Source organism: Hesperophylax consimilis, chromosome 12 (assembly GCF_061612785.1).
Source record: "Hesperophylax consimilis isolate HC1 chromosome 12, BYU_Hcon_1.0, whole genome shotgun sequence".
NCBI classification, from domain to species: Eukaryota; Metazoa; Arthropoda; class Insecta; order Trichoptera; family Limnephilidae; genus Hesperophylax; species Hesperophylax consimilis.
Window position 1 is genome coordinate 4,555,311 of NC_142847.1, and position 25,742 is coordinate 4,581,052.

Here is a 25,742-nt window from a genome sequence, read left to right on the forward strand (position 1 = left end):
GTCGAACAACAAACTGTTAAACAGTCTTAATATTAATTTAATATACGGCGAAGGATGGAAAAGAAACAGATTAATTATAAATGTTCGCAGATGGTTGAATTGGTAATGTACAACTAAGTGTTTAGTGAATGTAGACTAAAGTATAAGTGATCAGTATGCACAAATCGTAAAGAAATTATTTGTTTCAACTTCAGAAACCATACAGCGCTAGTATACTATGGCTGCGCTTTGGCCTTGCACAGTTTCAATAAACGCTTCCTAGATACTTGAGGTATGAGATAAGGGAGTGGTAAATATTAATAAAACTCATCAAATCAGTCTTAAAATATATAAATATCTTCAGATTTCGAAATTACACAATTATAATACACTTACAGAGATGGGTAAGTAAAATATTTGACAAATAATATTATTTTTAATAATAAAATAAACATGTGTGCATAAACGTCCACAAGATCACAGATTATATTATAATGTTTTCATTAACGGTTTTTTTCCTTTTTGGCAATTTACCAAGTATGCTCACAGGGATGATCTCAAACACAAACTAAATGTTACCATTTGTTCTTAATACAAAATCGAAGATCGAACGAAATTAGTCGTCAACTAAAAAAATTATGATAAAAATAATGAAATTACCATCAAATGGGTTGCAATATCTCATTCTTGTAGCGTTTAACACAAGCGTTATATCTTTATATTTATATTCTAAATCTATTTTCCCATGATTATAATTTTCAGAAATACACAAATACCAAATCAAAAGTGCTTGTAATATTTATTACCATAAACAGTATGTATGTACTTACAAATTACCTGAATTGTTATTGGAATATACAAGTATATGAGGCACATGCATGGTCTATCATGATTCTAAAACTATCACTAAAATAGTAACTGAATATTCCCGAGAAGTCTCTTATTGCTTGTCTCTCTTCGAACTATTGTAGAGGTCGGCCGAGAAGATTAATTCAACGTATTACCTATTCGCCAACATTGTTAGGATAGGCTTTGCTGTATATATTCATTGTTGTTGCGCCAGCAATATTAATTTGTTAATGAGACATTTTCAATTGTTCACGAATCTGAACTGATTCAGCATGATAACAGATAATTATTTGCGCAAAATCATGCAACAGAAATTGAAAGATAATATATTCAACCAAAGAGTATGTTATGAAAATCATATCAGTGTTTGCATGTAATGGCGCAATTAGTTTTGAAAATCATATCAGTGTTTGCATGTAATGGCGCAATTACGTTTGAGGCTCGATTCGCAAATGTATATGCAGCATAAGAAGAGTACTTATGACCAGTGCACACTTTTTCCAGCCCTACGTTGACAGACCTCTACAATGTGAACACTTCATATCCGGAATAACTAAATATTAATTGATGGTTGGTATGTCAACCATTTTATTTTAATATAAGCACTGAACCTTCCCAACGATTTTTTTCTTCTGATAATCAATGAAAAGTAGCACGGTTCGACAAAGCCCTCGTCCACGCATTAAAAGTAAACAAACCCAAATGAATGGATGATTAATCTATTAAACTAGCAAATGAATTTAATTATACTTATCATCATTTGTGCTGGCAATATCAGTTGTGATAGATTAAGGTACGGATACATTTGCGAACTGAAATGCCTCGAATTGTGGGAAAGTAACGAAGCAACAAAATATGGTTGCTTCGTTCCTTTCTCATAAGCCAATCGTCGACGGCTCACGTTTCGGATCGGAAATGTATACGCAGCATTATATTGGAGTTCAGCTTAACACCTTCAAATACAGACGTTAACAGCGCCTTTAAGGATAGATATGCATAGGCCATCTTTGGCCTATCATCATAGTATGTAGGGCATTTGTATAGGAAGGTGTTTGTTTATATAATAAATATGTACATATAAAAGATTGAATTTATTTTTTCTTTCAAAGACTGTCGCTTCTATTTACCAATTCCAAACAATGCTACGGATAATCCTATATTATTATTTATAATTAATGTTTTAACAGATATTACCGGCCCAATGAAATTATTATAATTATGTATTAGTATTTTTGTTTTACAAGCGCAATTTATTTCTAATTCCAGTATGAGATTTGCTGCTAATCAATGTTTCCTTAATTGATGTTGTATACGAAATAGAAATAGGACATGCAAGACCTTTCGGTAAGGAATATTCTCTTGCTGTGGGTCGCGTACAGGTGTGACGTATAGCCGGTAAACAGACATGTGCAACTATACTTAAAGAATCATCCCATTTCGTTAATAAGATGTTTCTAAGGCCATTAGATAATGATTGTGAGGCATATAGAAACAAAAGGGGCCGTGCCAGCAATTTTAAATTACAAATTTGGTGGAAAACGATAAAAACATTACACATAATAGAAATCTGTTTACGATAACTTGGGGCAACAATTTTCAAATGGTAATAGCCAGCGGCTTAAACTTGTGCCAGTTATTACATTGCATGATTTATTTTATTAGATATCTGCTTTTTTATAATTGACAGTACCTAACCGAGTTTTAAATCTAATTTTATAAAGCCAAAAAAATTACGATGTATTCGTTAGAAACCCCAAAATGGAATAAGATAAAACCTTTTTTGGAATCTTGCGTGACACCCCCATCTTAGTTTCTATACCCACATGTATGTATTAGTTGACAAAAATTCAGAATCATCGTTGCCTAATAAATGTCTATGTTATTTAACACCTGTCATTAACGTTAGAAATCTTACAATATAATATTCGAAATTGAATAATGTTAAAAGGTAAATTTGATTGAAATTCTATCTATATTGAAAATATAGTTGTTATTGCTACACAAAACATTGGAATAATTAATTTTGTCAACCGAGTAACATTTTTAGAAGGTTAATTCGATGAAACGCTAAACTAACTATTTGAAATGTCTAAGACAATTGAGCAGTAAGTATTAGGTTAAGTATTGAGGAAATTTATATTAAAAGGCGTGAGAAGAGATTTATTATTTGTAATAATTCTAGATATTGCCAAAATTCAAACATTATTTTCTTTTTCCGCTGATTTTTGATTCACTTGCTATTTATTATTCTACAACTATGAAATCTTACCTAAAGAGTGGAACTTTACTTTCTAACTAGTTCTAATAGGCTCCTTATACATAGTTACATAATTCACACACAACTTGAATTCGGACCCTTTTAAGGCAACAAATCGTCACACTTGGAACTTCACATAATATTTTTATACACTTTAATTTTCATTTTTGATTTAATGTTATAATTTATTGTTGATTTGTTATTAGCTAAATAGCTAATTAAAGCAAATATTTTGGTAAATATTTCCCTAACGCACTTTTATTAGTGGAAATTACGCTTCGTTTTAACTTAATTACTACAAAAAACAACGATTTACTTCGGGATAGATGATAAAAGATTTTTTTTTATTGTAATATAAGAAATATAGATACATAAATATTTAACAATTTAACATTTTAGATCATCATTGGTTATGTATACCTTATCAGAAAGAGGAGTTCTTGTGCCCGATAAGGAAGCCACGTTATAAGTTATAAGTTTTATGCTATAATAATATTTTTGTATAGAATATTGAATTCACAAAGTAATGTTAAAGTTTTTTTTTAAATAATTATTTATTTGTTATGATTGGTTGAAAATACAGCGCAGTTCAGAAAGGAGATTATTGTAGTTTTTTATGGCTTGGTAAATATAATGGTTTTGCATTTGTGTTGTTTTAAAATGAGATGCTTTATAATTCCATTTTTATTCAATCAAAGATAAAAATTTACCTTATAAAACGATCCCTCTGTCACCATTTTAGACTTTTGTATGGATTGACACTCATTTCGTTTCAATTTAAATACGTATAAATTACTTAATTAACCCAAACTAAGAACCTATTTTGTGCAAGTAAATAGTAGTTTTTTGTAACAATTGTTGAAACAAAGTGTAATTTCCATAATCTGTCACTAAAAGTGCTGCCGTTAGGGAAACGATTACCTTTTTTTTAAATCTTTTTAGTATAATAATACAGTACAAAGTGCCTGGGGTGAAATGCTTTCATTTCGGGAGGTACATGAGATATAGAGCAAAACAAAAGGTAATTTATAGCAGTTTGTTAATATTTTTAACTTACAATGAATACAAATCAGAGAGTGGGTTAAACAATATGCAGACGAGTTGAGTATAACGAAAAACTAAATTATCATGGCCGATTGTATAATATATTATTTATTGACTCGGTGTTGTCATTGCCAGTGTGTCACAATTCTCATGTTAAAATTATATCAATTTAAAAATAATCTACCTTTTTGTGTAAGCACCTAATTTCAAGCACTTATATTATAATTTTATTCAAATAAAAAAAAACGACAGAATTTTGTCAAATTTAATTTTCCTACTTTGCTTTATCTTCCAAGTACTATCACCTCCCAAAGCTTACACCCTTCACCCCGGGAAACCTTGTACATATATATATACACATCCCTAGAAAGGCAAAACCCATATTTTGGGTGAATTACATTGATAAAAGTATTTCTATCAGAAAGCCAATTGAAAATAATCACTTTACATTATTAGTGTGTTTTAAGTATAAAAAATAAAAATCAAGTGGTTTGCCTTCCTAGGTACAATACAAGTATTGGAATTATCAATAAAATACAAACATATTCGCAAAGCCCAGCGACTATCTTTCTTATCTTATTACCATTTTATTACTTGAACGTAACGCCAAATTACATTTCTGTAACTGTACCAGTTAAAATTCTTGAACTTTAGTTTTGATCAATACCCCATTGCAATGTTAGGTTATATCCATTCAAGTGACATTACAAGTTAGATATCAATAGCATTTTCTACTTAAATATTATGAAATCGCTGAGACAAATTCAAGCAGTCAACAATTTATTTAAAATATCTACTTAAATATTACATAATGTTTAAATTCAACTTGGAAATACTGCAACTCTTATTATTGAGTGCATATTTGGCGAAGCAAATGCAAATCTTCAAGTGGACTAAGAGTTTCTGCCCAAAACCACGCACAGCAACTTAACCCTGTCAATAGCTCGGTTCAATGATAACTCAACACAATGACAATTCAACACACCTTTAAAAAGTGATTGAAAGTCGTAATTAACCTGTCGACAGTGTATGGGACACCAGTGTCCTCCATACTAAAATTATGAATTTCTTTTAAGCGATTTTAACCCTTCTGTACAAAGGAACTGTATGAATAATAAGTTCAGAATCGCTTGCGTCAAATATTGCTTTAGAAAATACTTTTTATTTGATGTATGCTGCTTCTCTGAAAGCTTTGGAATAAATTGTCTACGATTTTTCAGCGTGTCTTTTTTTTTCAAGATCACGGACGTCATTACAGGCAACAGGTTAAGTAATAAAACAAAAATTAGGTGGAAAAGTTACCTAGGTAACCTAGTTTTTTGTTTCATCACTTTTCATGACTTTATATCACATTTTAAAGGTGTGTTGAATTGTCATTTTGATAAGTTATCCGATCACCCAATATCTCAACAGACGAAACAAACTCAAAAATAATTCAAACATTACAAAACGCATACAAAATATTATATTTAAAACTTTTACTAAACATGTATTTATAAAAAATAAATAATAGTTTGTAATTTTAGTAGGAATCCTTAAAAATGTATAATGGATTATTATGTTTGATAATAATTAAAAAAAATAGTTAAACTAATAAAACATACATTCAAATACAAAATACTCTAAAGTGGGAAGCAATTTAGTTGCTTGTGGAAGATTTTCTTAGATAGAAGTTGTATTGGCGCTTTTGACCCAAATATATGATTTACATACACCTAAAAATAAAAGACATAGACAAGAAAACACTAAACATGATTTATTACAATAACTCAACTTAATCGGCAAACACAAATTGTCTATAGAACTCTTAATATTAGATTAGCATGTGGAGTGCCCAGCAGAATAATACTACATAATAATTATGCAGTAATCGTATTAATATGATCGGTCAGAAAAGGACCTTGTTTTAGTATTTAGGAATTTGAGGCAACTACTTGTCTTGGAATACATCAGACAAGGAACGTATTTTAAACATCAAAACTATGAACATAAAAATTGACAAAAAAATTTACAGCGGACATTCGTAGATCATCCCAATTCTTATAAATAATATAATATCATCTCACCAAAAGAGAGACAATCCTCGTAATAGCGTTACAGTGAAAAGGAAACTAGTTTAATATCTACGGTGCAGAATGAAATTCTACTTGTTATCACAATATTTGCTTTAGAATCCGATCTGTTTTCTCGAAGTAATCCTAAGTATGCCTAAATCAACGCTAAAAATACATTAATACAGATTATTGTTTATAATGAATAATAATTGTACGTCTCTCTTCACTTAATCAATAATTCAACTAGCATCATTGGCGTCATCATCATTTGTAACGAGTTGCTAAGTGTGACTACGTATACGTACAGTACATAGCAAGTTGCGAAATCTTTGTGAATGGATTTCCCTAAATTTAAACAACTCACGGACGAGTTAAATCAATAATACTCTTTAAAGCACCCACATAGAAAGCAACTCCCGGGAGGTACTTCACAACAAGTTTAGTAAAAAGGCAAATATGATCTCATTATCGTGAGTCTCTTCACACAAATATTCGATTATTCTTTTCGTTCTTGCATATCCCGTTGGCGGTGACCATTCCGGCGTGTTCCTCGATGCTGGAGGTGGAGGCGGAAGCAGTTTCCTTCCTGCGGAGGCTGCGGTATTTGCGGAACTTCTTGTTGATGGGCAGCACCAAGAGCAGGAGGCCGGAGAAGAAGATGAAGAAGCCGGCGATGTAGAAGGACAGCTCGTATGTTCCCGTTATGTCGTATAACCAGCCTGAAAGTAGAAAGATAGAAATTCAACACTAACAATGAATTCATATTTATTTCCATCTCGGTGAAACTACTGTTTTTCAGGGGTCCTATTGAAATAAGCTATGAATAAGGGAAAACAATGGGCGGGAACAGGGTCGGCCTTGAGTCAAATGACACCTGGCACTGGTAACAACCTCAAGGGAGCTGTGATAGGTTTTGGCACCTTGGCGCCTTGGGCTTTAGACAAAGGCTACATTCGTACTTAAATTTTTATATTCTTATAAAGACATATTTTAGATAATCTGTTTAACCGTTAGAATGCTATTCAGCACTATCGCGCTGCAAGAGTTGCTCATGTAAATTGCGACAGGGCGCTGCATGCTTTAGCGTGCGTTTGTCAGTTCTCGGGAGAACGTGAGTTACATTTGAGTGCAGTGTATTGCGGTTGGCTTGTGTCTTGATAATGGTATTTATTGTTTATCCTGTTAAAATAAATACAGCCAAAGTGAATCGATATTTTTCACCATGTCGGATGTTAGTTCTGTTGCGGACGATGTATCAATTGACAGCGATACTATGGACGACGAGACCTTTGTTTGACAAAAGTTTTTTATAAACTAAAAAGTTTTGTCAGAACATTTGAAATTTCTGGAATTAGACGCACTCCTTCTGATGCAAAACCAACAGCCTATTTCAATTTATTTTTCAAATCGTTACTTCTCATCAAAGAAACCAATCGTTATGCTGCACAATTTTAGAAAACAGAAAATTTGAAACCAAATTCACAGTCAAAAAAGTGGACACCAACTACTGTGAATGAAATAAAAGCATTCATTGCCGTCTTACTGGAAATTAGGATAGCAAGAAGAGCCACCATTTTTCTTATTGGAAAGGGTAATCTAATGAGATAAGGCGATCCAACCTCATATGGGCTTGCTGTAAAAAGGGACTACATGGACTTTGTGCAGGAAAACACGATTGTGAAGTGACATAATTTTATATTTTTTGTATTTAACGTGTAGTTTTTTTTATTAGAAGCATTAAATATAATTCTTTAAAATCTGTTGATTAGTGTCCAAGTTATTGTATTTTTATTTAATACCCTACTTAATTATCTAAAAACTATGGCAATTTACTAAGCATACCACTAAAACAGTTAACTCTTTGCACGCGGCCGTATCAACTGTTGTTACGGCAAAAAGTCTATACTCACACGCGGCTGTATCAACAGTTGATACGGCAACTTTGACGGCCGATATTCCCGCTCTCTTTCGTCATAAATGTATTTCTTGCTCACTTGGACATTTGTAGAACTATCACGATGCTGACATCTACAAGAATTTCTCAAAAATAAAATTTTATTTCATAAAAAAAGATCGATAACCAAGTGCGCCTCTTCGCGCCTTTTAGTCCTTTAGTTTACATTTTTGTCAACGGATGGCGTTAGTACTAGTTTGTCATTCACAACTTTTCATAACTAAGAATGATAAGTGATCATGGTGTCCCACTTGTGTCTATAAACACAGTGGCCTAAGTACACACACACCGAGAGTGGTTTATTTATGACGCCGAGTGAATGGCGGGACCACATTCAAAAGATACGGTACGTCTTTGTATGAAATTTTATGTTTTTGTTTTTATAAACATCTAAGAGTGTTGACACACGAGGATTTGTTTTCATATTGTGGAGAATAATCTGTTCTGTCTATATAGTCCAATAAATCATGCCAGAATGCTATAATTTGACATTTAATTGCATGCATAGGTATTTGAAAATATGTACCGCGTACGGGTATAGATAAAACGGAGCATATTAACGCGTTCAAAAGGTTAAACAAAAAATGCTGAGATTCCTAAACGCTTATATCAACGCGTTTTACAGGAGGATTTTTTTTTCCAGCTCTTTAACAATCTTTGATCTTCCTTGAAGAGTAAGGACTTTTTTTTACCGGATAGTTCATTTTAAAGGTTTTTATTTTTCAAATTTTTCTGACTTTCACCCTTCAAGGCCCTTTAGGCCATCATTTCAAATTATGGATAGAGGGAAGGTGAATTTATATACAAATTTTATTTAAATGCTAAAATTTCATAATTATATTGAAGATCGTAGTCATGTTCAGACTTGAAAGAGATGATATGTTGAACAGGGTTCCATTCTAACTCAACACACTTTTAAAAAGTGATATAAAGTCATTAAAAACGATGGAAAAAAAAAACATTTTGATGATTTATCCGGTCACCGCTGAACAGATGGGGTAATTTTAGATAAGGATTAATGGAAGAGAGGATATTTGTTAAGAGAGGGACAGTAAAAAAATATGCAATCTGAAATTCCCACTTCTAGACCACAGAAAGTAAAATCTAGAGAGTCAAGCATGTGAATTTAAAAAATGTGAGAAGGAACGTAACAATTTCCAATTCTCATTTGAATAAGTGAAACATTCAAAAACTAGAAAGTAAAAAGATAACCGCATGCGTGCACCGCTGTGTTTCAATGTCTAACTGTAAGGAACGTGTGTCTGAATGTATGAAAGAGGCCACCTAGTATTAATGAGACAGCATAATTATGCAGAAGTATAAATGGGTATGTCTGCATCATCTTACGTCTTTTACATATTACATTCCTAAATTGTAACTACAGCTATCCCAGTGCAAATAATAATACCCATAAGACTTATTATTTGCTAACCATTAATAAGAAGAGATATTTAATGGATGATCAGTTCATCATTTCAAAACGAGACAAAATCATCGACAACACAACTAACGTCAGAAGCGGCCGCCGGCAGCTACCGGTCGAGTAAAATAGTGCAAAAACTGCATGCTTTAAACCAGAGGTTCCCAAAGTGGTCTATATGGACCCCCAGGGGTCGATATCGGCTTGCTGGGGGTCTATGTCAGCGAGAAACAAATTTGGGGGTCCACAAGATTCAAATGGGGGTACATACGAGCGGCCCCCATTTACCTCAACTCAATATTTAGGAGTTCCGTAAATGACACAATACACCTTACACAAATAACACAGTTTATTTACTTAATACTAATAATAGACTGAGAAATTACTTATTTGATATTTGCATGTTTATATATCGTAAAGTTGTTTATTGAGGTTTATAAATAGAGTCTACGTTCCTTTTCTCGTCAGAATTAATATATTGAACCAAAACATTGCACATTGGAAGCTGCGAATTTTCCTAGTTCCCCAACTTGTTTTTAAAAAACGTCCAGGGTAATAATGACGTTCAACATTAGATGTACTTCACACAGACTTCAAAACTAAGTTTGAGGACATTTTGACTGTTGAAATGGAATGTTGAAGAATCTGATATCATATGACAAAAAGAACTGATCGGAATAAGCGCTAACAAAGAACTTAAGGGGCAGTTCTGTAGGGCCAGCTACAGAAAGAATTTTCCGTTGCTTATCCTGCTCCATTTTCATTTGGTGTAATACCTCACAAAGATATTTATTTATTTAGACAAAAGAAGAATACACATTAGTCCAAACAAAAATGAAAAACCTGTTATGCAGTGACCTTATTAAAATATGCACTGCTAAAATGTTTAGTTACTAAAACTTTATACTTTAATATAGGCATATTAAAAACATCAGCTAACATAGCATAAGAGTTACCAACAGAGGCGGATTTGCAGTCTTGGCCGCCCTAGGCCCTAAGGCCCCAGACAATGTAGCCGCCCCTTTCTCAGTACCCATCATATTGACCAGGAGTATCCAAACTTTTCAGTAAGTTCCTAGGGTCAAAACCGTTTTAATTTTCCTGCCATTATCATTCATGGTTCATGGGGTGAGATTTGTCCAGGTCTTGGCGGCGGATACGTCTGCCCACCTGCTGCGTGGCGGGCCGGATCGAGAGAGACTGGGTGAGGGAGGCCTTTTGACCTTTCCAGCCGGACTATCTTGACCCATCGCCTTGCACCGCAGTTGGAGGGATGTATTCATACGTATGTCACTCCTGGACACACTAATCCCCAGATTCCTACCCACCCCTCATACATTTTCCTTTTCAGAACTTCCTATCCTTCCCTTCCTTAAAAAGACCCTCCACACAGCATCACCTAAGATGACATAGGTCGTGAGGGAAAATATTTTCCTCAAAGCCTCCTGTGTGGAATTAATGTAAAAAAATACGCTTGCTAAATTCGCTAGTTCAATTACTGTATAATTGTCGATTGTCGTGCGCTGTGTGCTGTGTGTGAATACGCTCTTGCATATCGCTATTTTGTACGTAGAATATTTAGGTACTTAGGAAGTAATTTCTTGTTATCATCTGTGACTTTTTTGTCACGATTGGCCGCCCCTAATATCTGGCCGCCCTAGGCCCGGGCCTACATAGGCCTAAGGGCAAATCCGCCTCTGGTTACCAATGGTGTGTAATCTATTTATGAATTGTAGGCACAATAACACATACATTGATCCAATGGTAGAAACACGAAATAATTTACAATTTTATATAGAAATATAAATTATTGTAAATAAATTCTCTAGACTTGAGTTGCCATGTGGTGGAACTCTGTAGGGTAACAGAGTCACCCCACCTAGTTTTGTTTTATTTTATTTTATTGATTTATTGTGAAAAACAGTATATTCCATTTACATTTCACAAATAACAGTTTATAAATTACAGTTTATAAGAAGTCAGTACATACATTTATTTGCATGGGTAAATGCATCGATACTATCTGATTAACCAGATTTGTTAAATAGTATGCTTATTGCCGTCTTAAATTCTCTTTGGTTCAAATTGAAAATGTCAATCACAGAAGAAATGTGATTTAACAAAGTAGTTATTCTCCCCAAAGGCATGATCATTGGTAGGTTGGTCCTGCCCCTTGGAAAAATAAATAATCTGTGCTGTCTAGCTCTGATGAAATTATCAAGGACATAAAAATAAATTCGTTCCAGAATATCTGGATTGCAAATGTGCCCATTTAGCAGCTTGTGCGCCACTAACACCATTGCAATATTTCTCCTAACGTCTAGACGTTCTATCCCCAGCATTCCGGCAAGAAAATCAGAGGGATACAATAAAGGGTAATATCCGAACTCTCGCATGTAGAGGTATCGCATAAACTTTTTTTGCACCTTTTCTACATCATTTGAGTAAAGGGCATCTTCGGGTCCCCATATTATCGATCCACTCTCAAGAATGCTGTGAACCAGAGTAAAATAAAGCATTTTTATGACTGTCGTATTCGTAAAAGATTTCGAATTACATATAACAAAACCCAGCATTCGCATTGCAGAGTTGCACACCGAATCAATATGAGTTCGAAAAGTCAGACGCGTGTCAAAAGTGATTCCTAAATCCTTCGTTATCGAAATATGTTTTAGAGAGGTACCAGACATTTTATAGTTAAAATATAAAGTACGCTTTGCCCTTGTAATGCACATAATTGAACACTTACTACTGTTAAAATGAAGTTTATTTTGATGACTCCACTCTACTATACCGTCGATATCGATTTGTAGACTAATGGAGTCTTCATTTGTCGTTATACAGGTATATAGTTTAATGTCATCCGCAAATAATAAAAATTTTACAAATCTTATTTGCATTTTGCATTTTGTTTTGCAAAGGTTAAAGGCATTGGGTTACTGTCAGGGGAAGAAGGCAAACATGGGAGATTGTGGGTGCTTATGGAAGCTATGCAAACTATTTCCTTATCAATAATAATAATGAGTAATGAGTAAAGTTAGTCAGATCTGAATAGTTGAGGTTAGGTTACACCGCTAAATATAAATGAGTTAAGCACCTGCTAACGGAGGCCCAACCAGGTTGGCAACCCCCTGCACCAGCAGCAGCAGTCCGTACGCGCTGGTGAAGTTCTCCAGCGTGATGAGCTCCACGAGGATGATGCTGGTGAGCGAGTAGTTGGCGGCGATGAAGAGTCCGAAGGCTCCGGAAGCGGCGCACAGTGCAGGGTACGATGTCAGCAGCGGCACCACGGCTGTCACGCAGCCGCACAGCAACATGCAACATGCGTACACGCACCCCGCGTCCACCCACTGCCAGTCACCAGCCCAGCCCAGCAGGATCTGGAACGCAAGGTTAATGTTGGAGTACAACTTTAACATGGATTGCGGATACGGGTACCACCGCCCAGAGAACCGTTTATTCATTTATTGGATGACATACACCTCTGCCATTGGTCACCCCAAATGGTTTATTACTGTTGGTGACTTAGCAGGGGTAACCAGGTTCATGGGGTGAGGGTTGCCCAGGACTTGCTGCGTGGCGGGCCGCATCGGGAGAGGCCGTTCGGTGGATACCCTTTGATCTTTCCAGCCAGACTCTCTCGACCCATTACCTTCCTCCGCAGCGGAAGGAATGGATTCATACGAAATTCCTGGACATATTGACCCCAGATTCCTACCCACCCCAAAAACCTTTTCCTTCTCAGAACATCCTCCTTTCCTTTCCTTAAAAAGACCCTCCACACAGCATCCCCAAAGAGACACTCTTATCAATCTGCAGGTAATACCAAAAACTACATTTTTATTGTTGAATAAAATTTATCACAGTTAAATCTTTAAAAATTTATTTTACGTAAATTAGGGAGAGGGAAACGGAACAATGTAAAAGTAAGGAAGGTTGAAAGACCGGGGGATTGTTTGAAACAAGTGGTTCATTATAATTTTGATAAAAAAAAATTAAAAAAAAAACAAACAAACAAATTAAAAAACGCTAATTAATTATACTATAAAAATTGATTCATCGATATTAATTTAAAAGTGGAAAAACCGAGTTAGAAAGATAAATAATGTGATAATTTTCTTCAATTCAATCATAATCAATCTTCCATCTGCAATATTGAACAATAAATTATTGAGAATATTCAATTAGCATGTCGTCTTCGTGTAAAAATATGATAAATCACATATAAATAAAAAAACCAATCACTGCAGCAGTAATTAAATTATAAACAAAGTTTAAAAAAAAGAGGGATTGAAATATTGATCTGGATTCATATAGACCCCTTTAAAAAACGGAAACTTCTGACGATCACAGATATACAGGGTTTTAAGTGACGTAGTTTAATTATTTTAACCAATGGCTAAAGAAAATACCCTTATTATTATTTGTTCGATGATTTTCAGCAGCGATTCCTGACATTATTTTGAGTAAAAAATGTCAATTTAATTTTGGTATCTGGTGACATTATTCATTTATTTTTGCTTAAAACATTAAAAAATCAGTAGGTATTGAAGAGTTAAAATCGGGATGAGGGTTGATTACTAGTCAGAGTGACCATGTGGAAGAAAAAAATGCTTGGTTTAAAAAGGAATTAAAAACAAAAAAAAACATTAAAAAGTTATCGGATTCCAAAATTTCTTTAACATTTTTTACTCCAAATAATGTCAGGAATCACTGGAACTAAGTCAAGTACGTTCCTTAACAACGTCCCTAACTAACTAACCATCACGCCGTTTCCCCGCAGGGGTAGGCAGAGAGGACGGACCGCCAAACAACTCGGTCTTGGCACACACTTATTGCCTCATTCACATTCATACATCTTCTCATACATACTCTTCTATTGTTCTGAGTCTTGACATGGCCCGACTCAAGAATCTGATTCACTTGATCGTGCCATGTCTTCCTCGGGCGTCCCCGACTTCTGCTAACATTCGCATTTGCATCATATATATCCTCCTTACACAGAAAGTAGAGAAAAATCGATTTTTTGTAATCAAGTCGTAAAAAAATATTGTCCGAAGCCTTACATTGCTAACACTGGCTAAACCTTATGAGATACATCAAAATAATGTACTACGGAATTGTATATCTTAAAAAGGTCTACAGAAAAGTCCGTGAGAGGACATGTTTATCCTCTAAGGATAACCCTCGGCAACGCTGGGTACACGTCAGCTAGTATTATAATATTTGTGTATTCTACTTGTGAATTGGATTAGCTGTAAGAAATAGGATGTATCTATAAGCTATACCCTTTGTACTTTCTGTATACTTGTACAGTAAATGTTTTTTTTTTTAAATATGAATTTGTTTATATTTAAATGTAACCCCTTTCAACCCTGTCGTTTCGGGTTCGATCCTGCACTAGTGTGGTCCTCCACCATTGCACAAGCCACATTTCCTTCTATGTATAATGAAAGAAATGTGTGGATTTTTAATATTCTGAGATTATTTGTAAACCGGGAATGCTGTATTTATAGATTAAAAAAAAAAACGCTTTTCTCTATGTATTGTTAAGGATTTTCGATAAAAATATTTTCAAAAAAATACTGTGTTAATCCATCAATAATACCTAATCACTAATGGAACGGTTCATCTGCAATGATGTACCTACGACTTAGTTGATTTCATTAGGAAAATATATATTTTTCTAAATTCTTCTGACCCCATTTCAGTCATTCACCGCCCCCTTGGTGCCTTTCATCATCCCCATTTGCTCTCGAGGCAGCTACCGCCCTACTGGATGGATCTCACCAACGTCCCCAAAGGGCACTGATCTAAATGACTGCGTAAAGTCTCTAATAGAATTTTTAAGATTATTTGTCATAAATAAATATATATGTTTGTATATTTACCTCTCCGACCATATTGACAATGCCCACAACAGATATTAAGATGGATGCTTCTTTCTCCGTGTAGCCCAACTCCACCGCATTGTCCGTGATGTACATGTAGGGCACATCATACCAGGTGTACAGGAGGAAGTTGGAGATGGCAAACAGCAAGAACTTGGAGTTCCCGAAGTGGTAGAAGTCCATCATGTCCACCACCAGATCCCAGAACTCCCACAGGCCAGCGTACCATTGGAGCTTTTCTTTCGCAATCGTCGTCATGGAATTGCGGTAGATGTTAGGACAGGAAGAGGCGCGAAGTCTGTAGCGGTTGATGTTGAGCATCGCACCTCTATACGTTAACGAGTGCCGGTGGATCCTCAAGTCCTTGAGAAAGGCTGTAGGTGGCCTGGTGGGCACAGGATTGGAGCGGGTCAGACTGTTGCTAGGCAGCTCCTGCTGGGCGGGGATCAGCCCTAGAGGACTGACACCATGTCTCCCGGCGCACCCAATTTCGTTAACTCTCCCGCTGTCGCTAAAGCTCCGAGAAGAGATGAGCATGCTCGGGTAGTTCTGCATTAATACATTGTACACATTTTTTCTGGAAGCCAATAGCTCTAAAACTTCAACAGGAACGTTCTCTCCGTTATTCACGTAAGTTGGAAGATTGACTAAAGAACTGCACTGCCTCGCAGCGTTATCGGCGTTGTCTCCTGCGGCCATTGTGTTGGCCAGTAGAGCTGGTTGCCCGTTGGTGCCCACAGTGTTGGTACTCTTGCTGTCAGAGAAAGAGTCGGCGGAAGAACCGTATCTTTTGAGACGCTTCTGTTCTCGGGAGCGCTTTCGATCTTGCGCCTTCGCTTTAGCCATGACGGCAGTCCACGCTAAATCCCTCATCAAGGCTCCGCAAACAGATATGTTTAAGAACAATCCAGCTAGGATCAGAGTGGTTCCTCTCCACCCATATTCATCGAGCATTATTTGAGTGAGCGGGGCGAATATAAATGTGCCTATACCGCTCCCGCATACCGACAGACCGGTTGCCAGAGATCTCTTCTTCTCGAAGTAATACGCTACAATAACGACAGCCGCCACATAGCACAAACTAAGACCAAACCCAGATACGATGCCAAAGGTGAAAAATAAACTCTCCATATTGGTGGTGAATGCGGAAGCTATGAATCCAATACTCGCAATTATAGACCCGCAGATACACATCTTCCGACACCCGTAACGATCCGTCAGGAAGCTGGCTATAGGTCCCGACAAAAGCGGCATTGCCATGAACAGGCTTCCTATCCAGGCTGTTTTCGCCTTTCCTTCGCCAAAATACTCCAAAAAGTGGACGTACATAACTCCAAAACTAAGAGTGATTCCGTCGGCGATAAGGTTGACCATGAAGGTGGCGAATACCACCACCCAACCCCATCCGCCATCAGGGGGCCGGGCCTCCGTGAGCCCTACACAGGCATCCTCGGAGCTAGAGCTGCTGCCGGAGTCTGTGAGGCTGCAGGCTGGGCTCGTGCAAGAGCCTCCATGGCCAGCGCCGGTGGTCACGGACCCGTTCAGGCAGCCGCTGTTAAACTGGACATGCAGGACTGGCCGATCCCCTTCCACAGAATCAGACTTGACGATACCGCGTCCTTTTGACCGAATGGAGTCGGACTTGAACAAGATCTTTCTGCCTCCATTCCCGTAACCCTTTTCCGAGGGGGACTTGACGATGCCTTTAGGCCGTTGGGATTTGGTCTCCCCATTCAACAGAGATGACTCTGCGGTATGCGCGGCGGGGTCTTCGTCGGGGTCTTGCTCCTTGATGCTGCGCATGTACGCGGGCGTCGCGTCGTTGCACTCTTTGAGCGGTAGGTGCAGGCGCGCACGGCGCTCCTGCAGGCCGCGGCACCGGGAAGTCTCGGGTTCGTCCGCCGGGGGCGCGCATGCCGGCTCGCTCACGGCCTGGCCCCCGCACGGCGCACTAGCACTGACACTGGCACCGGCACTGGCACTAGCACTAGCGTCCCGTCGCACTGTGGCCGGGCTGATGTGATCCATTCCGACAGGTCGCGGCGGAACTGCCTGCGCAACGCGTGCAGCAGGCGTGGAGCGGGGGCGGGGCGGGGCGCGGGGGGCGCCCTGCGGGGCTCAGCGGACGAGCGGCGGTGCCTCCCGGCTGCCATGCGCGCCACTACCCCACAACGCTCCAACCTGGACAAACAAACAACAATACATCAGATCAAATATACATATTGCTTGTAATGGGCTAACGACACTAGATTGAAGAGGTAACACTCACTCGGTACGTTGGAAAACAGGTAACTCGGAAATGCACCATAATTAAAGATCCATACCACATTAAAGGTCCCTATAAGGACGTTAACAACAGAAATCTACAGTTTGATGCTACAATAAGTCTATCCCAAAAATATACTGGTTCATCAGCTCAAAAAAGACACAAAGGCTCACCTCACATCTCACATCATAAAACCAGAGCAGAGCAAATAGACCAGCTAAATATACAAAGTATACTATTTCCTTTGAACAACGAAGCTTTGAATTTTTAGCTCTAAAGCCTTTAACAAACTCCCACCTAGTGTCAAATTAAATTTAATAAAAAAATAACTACATACATAGGTCCATCAAATCTTGGCTTTTTGAATTTTCAGAAAAAATAACTGACTAGTATTTTTAAAAAAATCGTCATAGAAGTTACTGAAAAAACCCTACCCAAATTATGAAGTTGTACCACAGAAGTTGCTGAATACCTAGTTCGCCTCGGTTCCATGATAATTCGGAAGGCAACTATGCTGGCCATCACACCACCAAGTATTGTAAGAACGGCGGCATAAATTCATTAATTATACGGAGAAAAATGAATATTGCTAATTTATTAAAAATCTCTTCAAATTATTGGTAATCCGGTTAAAAACGGAATTGCAGGAATTAATTGGGAATGGATTTACAGGATTCCTGATAAATTACGAATGATGAAATGCGAAAATATACGACGTGTTCTGACATCATAATAATTTACTAAGAGTCTTTTCAAACAAGCGAATGACAGATTAGGCGCCATGTATTTAACGAACCTTGTTACTTTGCGTGTACCCACACGTACAACAAGACAGACTGCTCTCTACAATGTTCCAAAGTCTGCTAATAAATATTTCGAAAATTCGCCAGATCGGAGACTACACAGACTAGGTAATAAGTATAGTTCAATTGATGTTTACCGCCACCACTCCGACCAAACTAAAAATCAATATATTAGAATATTTGTAACTGATCTACAAAATTTATTTTTTCTTACACGCACACTTTATCTTAACATAAGCTTCTCTATGTTCCATAAAACACCCAATAGGGTGTAATAAATGTTTGTTGATTACAAATTTGCTTTACAACTAACCGTTTTTGTTTATTCTTATACATATGTTAAGCTATGTTCTGTATAATATCCAATCTGGCGTTGCGTTGGTTAGCTAAATACTAACATGCTTAACAATAAACATTTCATATTTATTCTACTAACATCAACAATGTTACTAAATATTGTTCCGCTACTACTTTCAAAGTAACTTAAGTACCTATATTGTACTCTTTTTGTTATATATAATTTATTGATCAACTATTACTTGAATGTAAAACAAATCTCAACGATAACTAGTATTGTACCTGCTCATATTGTCCGTACTCGGCCTGTTATACTATGTTATGCTACATATACATACGCGAGCCGAACTGAAGAACTGCCGAACTGAACCTCAACTTATAGGAAAGAGACGAAACAACCGCAAATGGCGCGAAACGCCGCTTGCAGTTGATTCGTTCCTTTCCTTTCCCGTAATTCGTGGTACGGTTCGCAAATGTATACGTACCCTAATATAAACTCATTATTGTACTCCTGATCACCTTGCATATATTTAAAAGCCTTCATAGCGTCAATAAATAAATAAATACATCATTCATTCGCACTTCCTGAAATCCCGTTTTCAATCGGAAAACCAATAATTTGAAGAGATTCTTAATAAATTAACAATACTCATTTTTCTCCATACAATTAATGAAAATATAAGAACTACTGTGTATTTTTTTATGTTACATACTTACAACCGAAATTACATTGTTGAATTAGACAAAGGAAAGATGAATAAAAGTTTAATTACCTACTGAAAGTTAGTCAAAAACAAATCAAATACAGTGTGCCTGGGTTAATTTTTAATTAGGAATAGGTCACGCCTTCTGGTAGACAAAAGATTGCTAAAGATCAAACTAAAAAATGCTTACATATTTTTGTAGTAGGAATAATGTTTAGTCGTGAATAAATGACATGTGTAGGTTACAAGCTCTGGTCCAGAATATTTACTATATTAACATCCCAAATACATTAGACGAGGCAAATAATGTATCTCTTCTCGGTCGACGGAAGAGACCATTTTTGACCTTTGGCTCAGCGGTGCTGAAATTCACAGAAAACATCAGTAAACAAACCAACAGCCTACAGACAGATCCGGATTCAAGACGACACAAGGCTCGTACAATATCCTTTTTAGTATAGGTGTTCAACGTTGGATATTTGAAAGGGGGCGAGAATTCTTTAAAGAATTTCTAAAGACTTCCTAAAACTATTTAAAAAAATAATAAAAACTAAACCCTTCCACACACTTTTCCACAAATGATCATCTAGTAAATCCACATTATGCAAGTGCATTATATAAGCATAATAAATACAAAATAATACAAAACCAACACGTCAAATCACCAGAGATCAAATGGGAAAATAACTCACCGACTCCAGATATTTTCATATCAGAGGGTTCGGCTCGGTAGAACTTCTAATTGGACCTATAAATCCTACTGATCCCTCAATATAAATATTTAAAAAATCTTTCGTAATCCTACATGTATTTAGAATGACTGATTTTTGCATTTTTATTTATAAATTCTTTGACAGATCTAATACGCCTAAATTTTGAATGAGAGAGCTAGGTATAATGCCAGTGGCCGAAATAACAAATGGTAATATTTTTATAGTCTGAGAATGCCAAATTCTTTTAATTTCATTTCCTAAATCTGTGTATTTTCTTATTTTAACAATTTTTTTTTTTTTTTTTTGCATTGTATAATTTGAATGACTACCTTAACACGGACATTGGCCTAGTATGATAGTTGAAAATTGTAATGTTTAAAAATCTATAAAATAAAATAAAAAAATGATCATAATATTTGGAGGTTTGCTCGAGGCTCACATTTTAATTAATTCCGATGAATTATTAACTATAATATCTCTTTATTCAGACCGATAACCATGGATGTAAGTGATTTATATTTAAGATTAATAAAAAAAGTACATTACCATTAAAATATTTTACGCAAAACGTATTGAGAATTTATAAAACGTTTTCAAACTATAACATTAGCATATAACTCTCGTGCGGTATTTAAGGCGATGAACTACGTAGTGTAACATTTGGAATCGGGCCGCTAACAATAACACTCCTTATATAGATGGCGATAAGGTTTAAATTCCCGCTTAAGAGGAAGCTACAAGCCAAAAATGTGTATATTCTTAGTACATTATATTGAAGGTAATAGGCATTAAAATTGCTTGACAAACAGAATCTAGAAACATTCGATTTCAAGCACAAAACTGGTTTTTATTTATTTTGTAAATAATTTTATAAGTTATCAAAAAAAGGAATCAAATGAAACTGTCACAGATAATATTAGCTATAACACTGTATTTTTAAAGTTGTTTCCTTTACGCGTTCATACATTTCTATTAAAAAAATATATTTTTTTTAGTAGTTTACATTTATATTTTTTATTGAGTAATGTATTTTTTCATTTGTATTCTACTCTAGTGAAACGATAGGAAAACCTTCAATTTATCTAAAGCAAATTTTTTGGTATTCATAATGTACACTAATTCGTTATAAAGGTTAATCAAAATAGTGATTCAGCTTTAAGCTTCGCCTTAATACTAGCTGCCTGTTTTGATTTAAAACAAAAAAAAACGTCGCCAAAAAGTGTGTTTTATTTTATTTTGGTGAGTTCAAGCGCAAATATTTAAATATTTTACGTTCATTTTTTTTTAAACTTAATTTACCACACTGTATAATAAAATCATAACCTAAAAGGGGTTTGTAAGTAGGAGATTTTGCACTTTAAAGTAGTGTTTATAAACCTTAATTTTTATGGCTTGTAAAAATACGTCTAAATATGCTCGATTATTTCAAACGCCTATGTGTTGTATGATCGTGTGAGAAATTTGGAGATCCGGAAAGAGTGCAAGGCTGATGTAAGCGTAATGAGTAAGATCAAGAAAGGGACGCTTAGATGGTTTGGGCATGTAGAGCGAATGAGCGAAGAAAAGAGTGTAAGGAGAATATACGATGCAAATGTGAATGGTAGCAGAAGTTGGGGACGCCCGAGGAATACATGGCACGACCAAGTGAATCAGATACTTGAGCCGGCCCATGTCAAGAGTCAGAATAATGTATGAGACGATGTATGAATGTGAATGAGGCTAGGAGTGTGTTTCAAGACCGAGTTGTTTGGCGGTCCGTCCTCTCTGCATACCCCTGCGGGGAAACGGCGTGATAGTTGGTTAGTTAGCCTGTGTGTTCTACTTGCAGTGTGTAATTAAAGCCTCTAAAATATTTCTAAGCGATCAAATTTTGAAAATCAAAAGCACATGATTTTGCATTGCTTCGTCGTGCTTCTTCGTCACAATTTTTTTTGGTTAGTTAGCTAACTTTATTAGTTAACTTTATTTAGGGTCCGGTCCTGAACAAACCACAGTACCCTAGGCCCCCAGGCTTCGAGCATAATATTACTAATAAGAGACCCGCAGCACGCAACCAAGACCCTTTCCGCTAAAGCCAACAGAGTGGAAATACTATGTATTACATGATATTATGAACGACCCCCGGGAGTTTGGTGGTTGCTACCCTCGCAGTTGGCACATGTGGAAATCATTTCAAGGAAGCCGATAATTTAATGTCAAATTGAAATTCCTAATTTACCAACCAAAAATAAGGAAATACTGTCATAGATACAAATGAGCAACGGGTTTTAAACCCTTTTATTTATTTATAAGTACATGTTTTTTTTTTATTGAATATATAAAAAACATTACAATAATTTACAAATGTAGATATTTCGAGGCTGATTGCGAAAAAATTAGAAATTTTTAACAAAAAATTGCCCAACTCAATTGAGAAATTATTTCTCGTGTTTGAGTTGGGGAGTGTTGTGAGTCATTATGGTTTATAGATTGTAAAATTTCACTAGTTGATGTAGCTAAAAATTAACAAATAACTATAAAACTAGATGATAAATTTGATAACACTATATAATTAAGAAAATAAGAAATTTAATTACAAACTAAAAAATAAAAAATATAACTTAAATAATATAATAGTTATTAAACTTAGAAAAAATAAGATATAAAAATAAAAATGTACTTATTAGGTACGAAATAATAGTAGGTAGGTACAGTACTGGTAGTAAATTGTTCAAAGCCCGAGCTGGCAATCTTGTATAAAATGGTAGTTAATAAAATGCAATAACAATAAACGCATATTAGCACATATTAGGAAGCGGATAATATAACTTTAGAGGATATGTATTTTTTTTTTTAAATATTAAATTTTGTTTATATATATTTTTATATTAATCATTAATCAATTTTCCTAAATTCATAACGTGAATGTAGGAAAATTTAATTTATAAAAATTACAAATGAGTTCATATAAACAATTATTTGAAAAATGTATCCAATGAAATTAAAACTTGTGATTACCGTTGGGTTTATCTAAAAGTTGTTTGATTTGTGATTTGAAAGTTTTGTAATTTTTTTCAGTTTTAATTTTATCCGGAAGGGCATTAAACAATTTTATACCTTGATAAGTATAATGGTGTTGACCAGCACTAGTATTACATTTAGGAATTTCTAAGTTACCACAATGAAAAATTTTGTTTAAGCTAAGAACCCTAAACGAGTCAAACAGCTCCGTGGTTGGAAATATCGATGGTTTTCTTAGGATGACTTTCAAAATTAACCTCTGAACCTTTTCTACAGGTGAAAGGTTAGTTTTGAAAGTCCCTCCCCAACCGATTATACCATATTGTAATATGGATTGGGCAAGAGAAAAATATATAATTTTAATCATATTATATGAAAGGATGTTTCTCAATCTAATGAATAAGTAAATAAGTTTTCTTACTCTGGTTGCCGTATTTTGGACTTGTTCGTTCCATTTTAAGTGTCTATCTACTATGATACCCAGATACTTTATACTATTTTTGCATATTATTGGTAAACAATTTACATTACCGCATTCTTTTTTATTTTCACATTGTGATGAATGGATTTTAATGGTAATATTGTTTTCAAATTTTTTTTCCTGCAAAGAGAATGGGATGAAATATGTTTTCTCGGTATTTAGTGAGAGACAATTTAGGTCGAACCATGTTTTGAGTATGTTTATATTGATATTGGCTATCCTCATTGTTTCCTCCCATGATTTTCCTTTTGTGATAACTACAGTGTCGTCTGCGTAAGATATGATATCTCCAACAATGGGAAGAGTGAACATTTGATTTACATATATAATAAAAAGGATTGGACCGATGACAGTTCCTTGCGGTATGCCAAACGATGAGGTTTTGGGTTCACTAAGGGTATTATTGATTTTGACATATTGGAATCTCTCTTTTAGGTAACAGGTTACATGATTAATACATTTATTTAGAGCACCATACTAGGCAGCTGCCTGTTTCATGGTGCCCAATGGAGGAATGGTTAGTTTGAATTTAAGTCTAGTGTAAACATATTTTGGTAGACTTATAAAAACAAATTAAAATTGGTAAAACAATGTTTTCTATAACTCACAAAAATTGCCAAAGTTTTCTATAAAATAAACACAAATATATAAAGTAGTACACATATGTACATACATACACATGCACACGCAAGTATATATAAATACATACACACAACATACATATACTCGTACATACATGTATCTTACTCCTCACACATGTAAACAATATATACACCTCTATCTGAGTACGAGAAGCAGGTTACCGACACTATCCCACTCACTCATCAAGAAATCCCCAAGCGCCTTCCTGAAACTGTCGTATTTGGCAATTGAATAGTAGGTTTGTATTAAAGGACATGTGTAACGAAAGACCAGATTTCAACTATTCGACGATGTTTAAATCATAGATTTGTTATCTGCTAGGATTCATCGGAATCTTTTGAAAAAACCAACATAATTATAATATTCTAACATAAATATCTACTGAAAACGTCCAATACAACTAAATAACAAGGGCTGGACTAACTATTGATGCATAGATTGAGTTTATCTTTATGATATACTAGACTATTTGATATATTAGATTGGCTGAAAAAATGGAACGTTTTTGCTACACTATATGCTATCTGTTTCTGAAGCAGAAAAAACTCTCTGAGTAAGTTCTGGTGTTTGAAAATTTAACATATTCTCTAAATATGAACATATATAACTGTACTATTATGTAAAATATGGTGACCGGACAACTCAACACACATATAAAAAAATTCTAAAGTTATGAAAAGTGATGAAACAAAAACTAGTTTAATAGGTTACATATGTAACTATTTAACCTAGTTTTTGTTTCATCACCTTTAATGACTTTATGTCACCTTTTAAAGGTGTGTTGAATTGTCACTTTGAGGAGTTATCATGGAACCGTAAAATATATATTTGCCATTATGACAAACTTCACTAAAAACAAAGAAAAACAGAAGAAATGTACGAATTACAGTGATGTCACGATTTAAGAGTATTGGTTGTCCGCAAAATGCCGAACTTTTATTCTCTGGTTCGGAATGTTAAAGGTCAACTATACAAAAAATCGATTTGAGGTTTGTGGGATTTAAAACTTGTTATTTCTCTGCATACTAGCAGATTTCTGTCTGTTGGGAACTCTTGATAAAGTAAAAGGTTCTTTTACTACATTTCGTGTATTTACGTTTGTGATGTTTTGGACATCCACAAAAATAAACGATAAATAATAAAATAACGTGCTCTAAAAATTTTTTGTTTAAACAACGACGGAAGATTTATTGACAGACAGGCCTTGAGTAAACAGATTCCCACGGGAAAGGAGAGACCGGAGGACAGTGAGGTTTGGAACTTGAGTGCGTTGACAGCTCCATGAAATCTATACAAATGAGAAGTGTTGTGTGAAATTGCAGTGAATTAGTGGATTCAGTTGGTGTTAATAGTATTGTGGAATTTTGAACTAAAGTGAAATATTATTG

The 25,742-nt window shown here is 35.4% G+C and overlaps 1 protein-coding gene across 3 annotated transcripts in view; it reads right to left on the reverse strand.

Annotated features, from left to right (window-relative positions):
• Window positions 1–320: 320 nt before the first annotated feature.
• LOC149419027 (monocarboxylate transporter 12-like) overlaps window positions 321–25,742 on the reverse strand; it is a 253,761-nt gene continuing 228,339 nt past the window's right edge. For all 3 annotated transcript variants that reach the window (XM_089638044.1, XM_089638045.1, XM_089638046.1), the window contains 3 exons: window positions 15,449–17,629; window positions 12,655–12,937; window positions 321–6,902 (listed from right to left, as the gene is read on the reverse strand). In XM_089638044.1, coding sequence (XP_089494170.1) covers window positions 6,664–6,902; window positions 12,655–12,937; window positions 15,449–17,476 — 2,550 coding nt within the window. In that variant the 5' untranslated portion in view covers window positions 17,477–17,629 and the 3' untranslated portion in view covers window positions 321–6,663. The remainder of the gene's footprint in view (window positions 6,903–12,654; window positions 12,938–15,448; window positions 17,630–25,742) is intronic.